This window comes from Numida meleagris, chromosome 1, assembly GCF_002078875.1.
Source record: "Numida meleagris isolate 19003 breed g44 Domestic line chromosome 1, NumMel1.0, whole genome shotgun sequence".
NCBI classification, from domain to species: Eukaryota; Metazoa; Chordata; class Aves; order Galliformes; family Numididae; genus Numida; species Numida meleagris.
In genome coordinates, this window is record NC_034409.1 from 37,260,473 (window position 1) to 37,273,058 (window position 12,586).

The window sequence follows — 12,586 nt, forward strand, 5'->3', positions numbered from 1 at the left end:
GTTCCACTGACACTGATGGAAAAGATTGATAAATCAAGCCGCACGTGTAGAGTGAAAAACTGAACATAGGATATTTGCTACCTTTGAATTAATAATAACAGACAATTATATGACAGGGAAATAATTTTAAGTTTTCCCCCTTGTTGGGAAAGTTGCTACTATTACTTTTCATTTTGTTGTAACGATAATTGTTAAACATTCTGTAAAAAATTTATACAGGTCTGAATATGAGTTTGCAGAGAAATATAGAACAGGCTCATTCTGTATTCTGCCTTCTTTCTTCGTCTTAGTTGTCATCCTGCTCCATAAATGAGACAAGCAGTTTCAATTAGCAGTTGTCAGCCAGCTGGTGGTATTTCTTTGTCACAAGCCCTGTGACTTTCATTTCTTTGACCATTCCTTCCTACTTTAGCAGGGGCAAATGTTTTGCTTTTGCTGACTGGATACTATGTAACCATTTTTGAAACTATTTCTTACCAGATAGTGAAGGAGAATCCTAGGAGCACATCAGGACACCTTAGCTAATAGATGAATTTGCTGCTGCTCAAGTGAGCCAGTATGTCTTGCTGGATTCAGTGTCTTCAGGGGAAGACAAGTCTTGAAATCAGTGTTAGTGCTGGACAAACTTTTAATGTAAATAATGTGATTATACAAAAATGCAAAGCTTGAGAAATAGCTGCTCGGTTTTGTGAAGATGCAGAATCATAGAATCATAGAATGGTTTGGGTTGGAAGGGACCTTTAAGATCATCTAGTTCCAACCCTCTGCTATAGACAGAGACACCTCCCTCTAGACCAGGTTGCTCACAGCCCCATCCAGCCTGGCCTTGAATGCTTCCAGGGAGGGAGCATCCACAGCCTCACTGGGCAACCTGTTCCAGTGTCTCACCACCCTCACAGTAAAGAATTTCTTCCTAATATCTGGTCTAAATCTACCCTCTTCTGGTGTAAAACCATTTTTCCTTGTCCTGTCACTATATGCCCTTATAAGAAGTCCCTCCACAGCTTTCCTGTAGGCCCCCTTCAGGTACTGGAAGACTGCTATATGGTCCCCCCGGGGTCTTCTCCTCTCTAGGCTGAAAAGCCCCAGTGCTCTCTGCCTGTCCTAACTGGGAGGTGCTCCAGCCCTCTGATCATCTTCGTGTCCCTCTGGACCTGCTCCAACAACTCCGTCTCCTTCTTGTGTTGGGGGCCCCAGAACTGGACACAGTACTCCAGGTGGGGTCTCCCGGGAGCAGAGTAGAGGGGCAGAATCACCTCTCTCTACCTGCTGGTCACTGGAGCTCAGTCATTCTGCTTTGACTGGTTCCTGTCTTCTGCTGAGCTAGTCGGTGTGGCAGTCCTATTACCACTAGGACAGCTCACACAGCTCCTACATCTGTGATTTAGATTTTTAGGATTTCTGAACTGTAAGAAATTTTATGGTTCATGGCTTATCTTTTTAAAATTTATTATTATTATTATTTTAAGGTTTAGAGTGAGATCTCCTTTTATCCTGTTTTCAAATCTGTGAATGCCAAAAATTAGCAATCTTTGAGTTCAGCCTGACTGTTACTAAACTCCTTCCATTTTTTTGAATGATGATCTTCCTCAAACTTTTTAAGCTGTGGTATACATCAAAGATTTTATAGCATGTATAATATATCCTACATTTTACACACACAAAAAACCCAGACAATTAGTGCATTTCTCACAAGTTCTTGACAGAAACTATTTAATGGCAAATAATGTGGAAATGTATTCAGAGTAGAATGCCCATGAACAGGACTTAGTCGCTGAGGCTGTAAAGATAGGACTGTCACAATTTTCTGTTCTTTGAAATGTCTTGGCGTCTCTTCCACAAGGACCTGCTCTTAGCATTGATTCTGTTGATCTGGGAAGTTGATTTTATGAATTGTGCGTAGGTGTTTTTCAAGAGTCATGTGCAGGAAGAGGAGGAAATTCAGGATGAAATAGGAAAAGCTCAGTCTTTGCCATAATCTGATAAATATGGACATTTGAAACAGTGAGATGATGAAGGCAGCAGTTTCCATTGTGAGCAGGATGAGTAACATCAGCTTAGGATCACAATAATGAAACTGATTAGGAAAGCCAAAAGCTCATGAATAAATAATAGATCTCTGAGTTCATTGAATTTGTTTCTTTATGGAGACGTTAAACTTACAAAGAAAAGGAAATAATCTGTTTCTTTTGCAGTGATGATTTCCCTTTTGTGATTGGCAGAGAGAGACTCAATTTAGGCGTGATCCTAAGTGTCCATTAGTGCGGCTATAATAAACATTCATGTGTTTATTTCTTATGTAGCATGTTTTCTAGGCCCATTCCTCTTGTTCTTTGCTCCACACTTTCTCATGTCAATCAAATTATCAGTAACAATAATCACAAATGCCATTAGGATCTAATTCCGTATATGGAACTTTGAGCTGGTTTACCTCTTTGCTAACATTACTTCCAAGATGTTTAACTCTGCAGTCAATCAAGCTTGCTTCTGGCTCCCGTGATTATAGTTATGCATCTTTACAAAGTGTTAAGACCTAAAATTCGTCTTGATATTTTACTGCTTCAGAAATAAGAAAGGCCTGTAAAGATGAAGTAATTCCTGTTTAGCTTACTTCCTCAGTTTTTGGATGTATTGAACTCTGTCCACTACTCACTCTAAGAGCCCCATTCTCCATTCACATCTGTCCAGTGACTGAGTGACTTGGTGAACTCCTCAAGTGATTTTAATTTTCCTTGCTTGAGTATGCTTTGTAACTGGAGCTGAGGACAGAACCTTGGTGACAAAATGGAGACAAAGATGACAGCATACTGGAGAGCGTGTCATGAGGACATGGCATAGATAATTTTGAAATATGATACATGAACTTACTTCTTCCACAAGAATTTGAAGGGAAGAGGATTATGAAGCACAATGACTTGCATGGATGTACTGCACTTTACAAGAAAGCTGTGGGTTTGGATCAGTCTATTTCAAAAGTTTTAGCAAAGTAGTTCTTTTAGGCTGTTACAATTGAGATCACGATTTATCTCAACATGTATCAATTCATTTCTGTAATAATCTGTAATTTTCTTTACTTGCTATAACAAGCATTCAAGTAGACATCTTTTCCATGTGATGGAAATTAAGAGGATCATTGGTGACCAACAAGGACAAAATATGGATGAACATATACTGCAGCCTACATTAAATTGAAGCTTGTGGACTCCAGCTTCCTGAGTTTAAGGGTTTAATGAAAATGAAATCATTATCTCCTCTCTAGGCAGGTAGTGAACTCCTGTGGGATTTAAACACATGCATCAGCAGAAGAACAGACCTGTGTGTTCTGGCAAGTTCACACCTACAGGGTTACACTTTGTTTTTGCAATCTGGGTAGTTAAGAAAAAATGCTGTTTTGAAAAAGAAAATAAGTGCAAATCCTAAACTGTGATGTTTCCAGTACTTAGATCCAAAAGGCAGCTTCCAAATGCTGTATTGCACTTTACTTGTAAATCTAATGCTATTAATATAAAAAAAAGTTCTTGAAACCTCTCTTTTCCTTTCAGAGAGAGGTCTTTTATGTCAGTAAAAGAATAGGGCAAAATGCTACCTGACTGATTGATAAACCTGTGAAAAAAAAATTGCTCACATGGAAAGTGCTGAAAAACTTTTAACCAAAATATGTCACTGGATGCTACTTCAGTTTAATACAGTAAGTTGTTCTAAAATGGCTTACAGTTAGAAGACAAGGCAGCTAAGAAGGAGAGAGAAGAGTGTGGGGAAGAAAACTGTGAAACAAAAGGAACCTTATTCACTATTAGTTCTTCCCAGCTGACTGAGACCATTTGAAATGATCTCTCAAACAACATAGCTTGGCTTGCTGATTTTATACAGACAACTTTCTATCTAATGCATCAGCAAAGCAGCACCTTTTTTGAAGGAAAAAGTTTATTTTTAAAGTCAGTTACGTAATTGTTCATTTTTTCTATAGCTACTAAAATCTGTATACATTAAGGATAGCTTGTTTAATTTTCTTTCATGTGTTTTCGTACCTTCCTTCATCCGGTAAGTAGGTTTTCACATGTGTTGGGAGAGACTGTGTGTTCTTTTCTTTATAAGATTGACTTTTATGTCATTATAGTGTGATGAGTTTATCATGCTTTTCTGCCTTTTAATTTCATTTGGAAAAAAAAAAAAGTCGTTTTTGCCTTATAATGTATCTCCTGCAAAATCAATTTAATACAATCTTTGTTTATTGTGCAGAGCTGGTTATTTACCTCAGAATATTCCTTTGGAGATTATCAGATACCTTTCAGAGGAGAAGGATTTTCTGCCGTGGCATGCAGCCAGCCAAGCTCTTTATCCTCTAGATAAATTACTGGACCGCACAGAAAACTACAACGTCTTCAGTGTAAGAGATGCATAGTCTCCCTCTCTCTTTCCCTCTTCCCTCACTCCCTTTTATTACCAAGAATTGAACTATTCTCCAGTTAGATTCTGCAAGTGACCTAGGGATACTAACTTCCTAATTATTCCTTACTTAAACACACCAATTGTCAAGCTTTGGTTCATTTGCATTTGAACGGTGATAACTTGTTTGAGACACATATGATAAATAGAAGGACAAGTAATTATTTCTCCTATAGAATACTACAACAAATAACATATTTTACTTAAAAGAGCCAAAGTAATCTATTTGCAGATTTTTATCTTTTGTGGAGCCTCTCAGCTGTATTTAGATTGATGCCCAAGCTCAGCAAGAGCGTCAAATACAGGCAGAGCTTAACAGGATGCATGCCACTGAAGTAAAGATTTGTAGTCATTGTTTTCTCCAAAAAGCCATAGTGAATTCAATACAGTTACCTTAATTAACAAGGATTAGATCACCATTGAATCAGAAGCCCATTCATAATTGGGTCCAAAGGGACAGCAGTAGCAACTAACGATAGGTAATTAAGATGGACATGACAAATATTTTACCTGGAAAAAAAAATCCTAGCTATGCTGAAATGTGTTTAATGAAGGTACAGTGAAGCTTGTGTAGTTTACATATTTTGAGTGTTGAGTAATTTAGTAAAGATATTTGAATGAAAGAACACTCTAAAGCTTGAAATGCTTTGATGTGCTTTTTTCTTCTTAAATGTGTATTTGTTTGTGTGTGTGTGCATTTGTTTATATACACATGATTAGAAAGCAGGAAGCTAGAGGTGGCTGAGTACTCCATACTGATATATAAATGTACACACAGAGCTACCTGCTTTCCACATTGTAGGCCTACGTGCAAACCAGAGCTATATCATAAAATGATATAGAAGTAATTTGCATTTTCAGTCTGTTATTAACTACACGGAAAAATTCTTACCAGACTGCCATTGGTATTTCACTTTTAAACATGCCTGTGTAAAGAAAAGACAATTTTAATAAATAAAAACAGTAAAATTCACAGCTGGCTTGTGTTTTATCACTACTGATGAGAGCTTTGAAAGCAGAGGTGATAGCAGAGGAAATAAAAAGTCATTTTAGTCACAGAATAACATATCTGCTAGAGAAAGTGGCACTGTGAATCTTCTTTTGTCCTAATGTCGCATGTACGTGCCCATGCATCCATAATAATAAAGCAGATGCTATTCTGTGCAGTTCTTTATATTTCAGTTCTGTTTTTCAAATTGGTGAATTTCACTGGCAGAAGATTATGCTGAATACAATGTCAGTTGTTTTCTTCACAACTGGTCAGAATATGTAAATACATCTCCAGTGTAAAAAATAAAATAAGGTAAAATACATCTTGTGCTGGCTTTGTTGTTTAAACACACCAAGAACCTGAACTTAAAATATAGTGTCATTAAATATACAAAGCTCATTTGCAGCCACGTTATTCAGTATTCTGAAGTCCATTGACTGTACCTGTGGACCATTTTTGCCCTGGCTATGGCTATCAAAACAATATTCTTTTAAAAATGAACATACCTGATATAGCTGAGATTAGCTGTAGATTAGATGTAAAGCTATTGACATTCTTGCAACTTTCCAGCCATGTATTGTGAATTCAAAATAGCGTATAGGAAACCCTTTCTAAATTCTGTATTTATTATGACAACAAACTGGCTAATATGAGGCATCTGATAATTAGCTTTTCTGCAGATTGCTTCTCACTATAGCAATGAAGGGAAATTCTATGTGGACATGCTAATTTGCTAATTGCAAATCAAAATATTTATAAGTGGGGCATTATTTGGGGGTAAATAAAAGAGAGACAAAGCCTCTGTAGTCAATTGTATTTCAGGTTTGAGCCAAAAATCAAAACTAAATGTTAACACTGAATATTCTTTTCCCCCTCAGGAGTATATTTTAAGACAAGTCGCAACAATGTATCTCAAGCTTGGATGGCCAACGAATAATTTAAACAAATCACTTGTTCAAGCATCCTACCAACATGAGTACTGTTATATTTCTTTGTTATTGGCTTTTTTTTTTTTTTTAACAGAATGTAGTTGTAATATTGCACTCTCCTAAAATGATCTTCAGCATGTCGTACTTTCCTAGCTCTCTCTTCCTTCTGGTTTTTCTTTTGGGGTAAGAGGGAGAGCAGCGAGATGGCGTGAGATGAATTCTGTCTTCCTGAGTTTGAAGAACACTATTTGTTAAGCATTAATTTAATATTTGTCTGCACTGGATATTTAAGAACTTGGACTCTTGACCACAAGAGATCTGGAAGACTGCATAAATGTAAATGAAATCTAATTTTGATGCATAACCTTTCTTTAGCTGTTGCAGCAGCTGTAGGCTTGCTTGTATAAGTAGATTATTATCTTTGATTTGTTACCGAACTATCAGCTGCTGCCACTATGTCATAAGAAATGCTTATTTGTAAATTTTTTAATGCATATATTAATGGAACCTTATTGCTTTCTTTAATTTGGGCAGAGAGTTGCGTCGGGAAGTCATCATGTTGGCCTGCAGCTTTGGTAACAAACACTGTCACCAGCAGGCTGCAACATTAATTTCGGATTGGATTTCTAGCAATAGAAACCGGTAAGTGGAAGATAAATGTTTTTTCCCCTCTTTTCCTACTCAGAGGCAGTGTAGCTGACCTCCTCTTCCTTTCATGACCCTCCACAGTGCCCAACTCTGCAGAGTGATATGGAATGAAGAAGAGGTCATCAGGCATTATTAAAAGTCTGTGGGGCTTCAAAATGAATAATTTGACTTACATGTGTGACTGGGTGGAGGGGACACCAATGCAGCCTCTGCTCACTCCTGATAACTTGCTGTCAAATAATGATATGCTAGAGGGCAAAAAACCAGGGTTCTAAGGAGGAGTTTAAAGGAAGAAAGATAAAAGAGCATTGGATCAGCAGACAAATACAGATCTTCTGTCTAATCCAGAGAGCAGAAGGTGCCAAATGATAGGAAAAGTGAGAGAGGCTAGAGGCAGAAGGACTGGGGAGTAAGAAAGGAGGTGGAACAATATATCTGAGGGAAATACTATGTTGTACTTAAAGGTGAGGACTCGGAAGTTAAATGTGATTCAGAAATAGATGGAAAAGCTCGTTTGGAGTTTCACAGAGAGTAGTATGATAGCTGATGTGTTGAGCACTAGCAGCATTGTGCTTGTCTGACAGAAAATTTGTTAGGCTGTCCTGACATGGGCTTACTCAGCTGAGGCAAGGGAACACAGGCCATGGTCACTGTATGAACTTTATCTTTTAAATGCAAAAACCAAATAATTTTAAATTATTGAAAATACGAGTAGCAATCAGTAGACAGTGAGATAAGTACAGACTATAGGTTAACACTGTGAGTACGTGAGAAAGAATGATGGATTTTCTCATTATGTACCATATGGGTTTAGAGGTATGTATTTGTGTAAATATATCACCTGACATTCTGGTTTAAAAGAAAGTATTTGCCTTTCATAAAACTGAGAAAAAGAGGAAAAGTCTTACTTTTTTAGTCCTAATCTTGCGTTAGGTCTGCAAAAGGATCGGATCTCTATAGACATATAGGCATTTAGGATTTATCAAAGACATCTCAGCCCATCAGGTGTTTATTTGCAGTTAAAACATGTCTGTCTCTCTTAGTAATCTTCGAAAATCCTTAGCAGGCATACCCAGTTACATAGTACTTGATAGTACATGAGTGTTTTTTTCAAACAACCTTGAAATGGGCATGACTGGAAATTGTATTTCTATAAGAACATAAAATGCCTGAAGATATTTTGAAACTATGACTACGTACCTTTAAACAGGGTATGTTTGGGTTAAGATTTTCTTGTGTAAGATGATGTCAGATATATTTACTATGAAATGCATACCCTAGGATATATATACCCTAGGGCAGTAATGATAAGTATTAAACTGTTCAAAAAGGAAATTATAGAGAAAAAATAATTGGGAACAATCTGGAAAAGTAATTTACTTAGATATTCATTTACAAAATTGTATAATCAAACCTAGCACCGTCTATTAGCATGCACAACAGTAGGTTATTCAGTGTTAAGATGCTGTCACCTGGCAAAGCTTTCTCCTACCCTGTGTCTTCATCCCTTCCAAAAGAATTGAAGGAGTCATAAGAAAAAGAAAAAAAAGCTTATTGCTTTGCTAACAATAGCAAGAGAGGGAAGGCATACATTTAAGGAGCCATCTGAAGATTCATCTTAGCCTTTCTATGAGGCCATTCTCGGGAGCACAAGATTGTGGCTGCCAGCATATGACGAGTATTATGATAAAAGCATCACAGCAGGGCAGAGGAAGAGAATAGCTACTAAGCTAAAGCACTGCATTTCTCCAAAGGAACTGCATGCTTTTGAAAAATAGCTGCAACAAATAATGTAATTACAGAATATGGATTGACACTCAGCTAATAAATAGAGGTACTACCTGGAAAGAAGACAGAAACATGTTTTTATTTATTTATTAAGAGTATTTGTTCTATTCCCCACCCAAATTCTATTCTCAGAGCAGTTTCACATAATGTAACTAACAGATGAGCAGATTCATTTAGTGTCTACTTATATTGAAAAGACACTGGAAAGGCTAGTAGTATCCAGAGAGTGGTGGTCAATGGCTCCATGTCTGGGTGAAGATCAGTGACAAATGGTGTCCCTCAGGGGTCAGTGCTGGGACCGGTACTCTTAAATATCTTCATCAGTGACATTGACAGTGGAGTTGAGTGCACCCTCAGCAAGTTTTCTGATGATACCAAGCTACGGGGTGTGGTTGACGCTCCTGGGGATGGAATGCCATCTAGAGGGACCTAGACAAGCTTGAGCAGTGGGCCCAGGTGAACCTCTTGAGGTTCAATAAATCCAAGTGCAAAGTCTTGCACCTGGGTTGAGGCAACCTCCACTACCAATACAAGCAGGGGGATGAAAGGATTGAGCACAGCCCTGCTGAAAAGGACCTGGGGGTACTGGTGGATGGGAAGCTGAACATGAGCCAGCAATGTGCCCTTGAAGCCCAGAAAACCAACCATATCCTGGGCTGCATCAAAAGAAGCATGGCAAGGGAGGTGATCCTGCCCCTCTGCTCTGTGGTGGGAAGGCCTCACCTGAAGTATAGCATCCAGCTGTGGCATCCTCAGTGCAGATGTGACATGGACCTATTGGAGCACATCCAGAGGAGGGCCACAAAAATGGTCCAAGGAATGGAACACCTCTCCTGCGAGGACAGGCTGAGAGAGCTGCAGCTGTTCAGCCTGGAGAAGAGAAGGCTCTGGGAGACCTGATAGTGGCCTTTCAGTATCTAAAGAGAAGCTACAGGAAAGAAGGGGACAGACTCTTTAGCAGGGTCTCTGGTGACGGGACAAGGGGAAATGGTTTCAAACATAAGGAGGGTAGATTTAGGTTGGATATAAGGAAGAAGCCTTTTACAGTGAGGGTGGTGAGGCACTGGAATAGGTTGCCTTGAGAGGTGGTGGAAGCCCCATCCCTGGAGACTTTCAGGGCCAGGCTGGACCAGGCTCTGAGCAATCTGATCTAGCTGTGAATGTCTCTGTTCATTGCAGGGGATTTGGACTAGATGATCTTTAAAGGTCCCTTCCAACTCAGAGGATTCTGTGATTCTATTAGCAACTTTGTCGACATCCAATCAGCCTATATGTTAAAATTTGTCAGTGTTTTCTCACTTATGAATGATCGGATTCCTTCTACATAGAGGTACCACATAGCACCAGTGTTCAGTTTTAACTGACCTGAAAATAAAGCAGGAAATTAGGTGGTACTCTCTCCAGCAAGAAAAGTTGGACAGGTTTTGTGTGAAAAGGAAGCTAGGAGTATTTTCAAGATTATGGCATTTTTATATACAGGTGTAATTTGAGTTTGACTGTGAAAGCAGAAGTAAAGACTAATTTGCAACTTTTCCACCAAAACCTTTTTTTTTTTTGAGAAATAAGATGTTTCATACCATGAAGTAATTCACAAGCGACAGACTCCAGAATGAGACTAGTGAATTAGGCTTCTGTCCCAAGATCCTAATCAATACAAAATCAGTGCAATATCAAGTGTAAATATTCATGTAAATATACAGGCAGTAGACCACTTAAAGGGGGTTGTTGACTCTCTAGCAGTTACTGCAGTCAAATTTTGAATGAGCAGAATGCCTAATTATTAATGCTGTGTAAATGCTGAAATTCATAACTTTTTACCATGTTTTTAATCTATAGATTTTTAGAAGTTCTTATGAAATGATTCTCTATTTTACTTGCATCATTTAATTGTGGGTAAAGTGTTAGGTAATATGGAAAAATACAGTGATGTCTAACTCTGTTTTACCATCATAGGCCTACAGTTTCTGTGTTTCCTAGTAATTATATTTAGTCTGGTAGGTCCAGAAATTAATTACCAGCTACTCTTCACTGTAGGGTATTGAAATAATCATAATAATCAGTTACTTTTTGTACTTCGTAATTACATGTTCTTTACTGTGCAAATAATTTACCACTCTTCATGAAGTAAAATAGTGGTCATTTATAACACAAAGCCTAAAGTCTTCTTTGTATTTCCAGCATTATTTGAAAAAAGCCATTAGATTTCCATTCCAACCGTAGCAGTTCAGATTTTCTTAAGGAATTAGTAAATAATAGCGATCTGCAACATTAGCCTCCATGCACAAAAGTGAGAATCAACTGAGAGACTTGAAAGTCTTTAATTTGTAAAGTGGCTTAGGTGTTGCAATGTCTCATTTTTGGATGTCTGGCTCACTGGACAGGATCAGATGTTTGGAGTTACACTTCCTACAAGGAGATTTGGGAACCACTAAATGAGGTTGGTGGTGGTTGGTATGCTGAGTGAAGAGCTTCCTAAAAAGGGGCTGTGAAGAGAGTATGGACCCACTTTAGGGTCCAAAACTAATATGTAAACTACAATCATAGAGTTAGGGGTCCTTTCAACAGATGCCTTTCAAAACTGTCAGTAAAGGTCTACTTGTTTGCTTTCCAAACACAACCGGCAGAGGAGCAGTACTCTGATTAGGCAGTAGTAGAATGCAGCAGAGCTTCAGTGTAGTTCCTGAAGTCTCTGAAATGTTTTGCTTGAAAGTCTGCATTGAATTCTGACTTAATACAAAAACTAACATTTTTGCTCTGCCAACTTGGGATATATGCCATTCCTATACTGATGCAGTGGAAATACTTGAAGCTTCTGTGCTGATATTTAGAAGAATCTAAGCTCAGTACAAAACATATAAGCACATTAAAATTTCCTTGGTAGTTTGAGAATATAAGGCTAGTGGAATTCAGTCAGCAGCAGAATGCTATACAAGAGAATCTACTGTTGGCTGAAAATTAAGATGTTTGCTTCTACCTTCATTTAACAGGGCTCATCCCTGTGAAGCTCTTTCATGTGTGAAGAAATACATTATTCACACTCCTTAGATATAGCAGCATTGTGGTTCAGCCTAAAAAATTAACAAAATTACCATACAATGCCTGCCTGAGCTTGAGAATCATCCTTGTTAACCCCTTTAACCTTCACTGCATTTCTGTTCTGAAAGAAAAACACGTCTCTAAGAGGATTAGCATTTTCAGACTTTCAGCTTGGATATACTGAGTAAATGTGTATTTCTGAGGTTCAGGAAAGAATGTATGGGGAGCTGCAATCTGTAAACTCCTGACGGGAGATATCAGAACAGTGATTAACATGCTAACACGCGGTAGGATGTCTCAAATCGTAACTTATCCGTAGACACAAACGTGTTTTTGCAAACGTCTCTGTGGGTTGCAGGCATGATTTTCATCCAGTTGTTGTTACCATCCATTAGCTGCAGGTTGCCACAAATGTATTTCTGCTTGCAAAATGGACTGTGGAGATATGCTATACTGAGGGTGGACAGGTTAGTGTGAATACATGAACCTGTGAAAAAGCTGCTTTGAACTGAGATTACTGATTTTTCTGCTGATTCTTTTTCTGCTGGGGTTATGGTGATGCTATTGTTTTGCTAATAGGCAGCAGTAAGCAGTGGAAGATGATCGTATTGCAACAGATAGAATTAGGTGTTGATGTTTCTCTAAGACACTACTGAAGCCATTGGAAGGCCCATTCCTATTCAGAGCCATTTTGCTCTGCATATTGCTCTGCTCTTATATTTTCTTCTTTATAAATTTGCTATAAAAT

At 38.2% G+C, this 12,586-nt stretch overlaps 1 protein-coding gene across 2 annotated transcripts in view; it reads left to right on the forward strand.

Annotated features, from left to right (window-relative positions):
- The window catches only part of TRHDE (thyrotropin releasing hormone degrading enzyme), a 222,165-nt gene that overhangs the window by 187,081 nt on the left and 22,498 nt on the right, over window positions 1-12,586 (forward strand). For both annotated transcript variants that reach the window (XM_021385190.1, XM_021385191.1), the window contains 3 exons: window positions 4,240-4,387; window positions 6,316-6,413; window positions 6,901-7,008. In XM_021385190.1, the coding sequence (XP_021240865.1) occupies window positions 4,240-4,387; window positions 6,316-6,413; window positions 6,901-7,008 (354 nt within the window). The remainder of the gene's footprint in view (window positions 1-4,239; window positions 4,388-6,315; window positions 6,414-6,900; window positions 7,009-12,586) is intronic.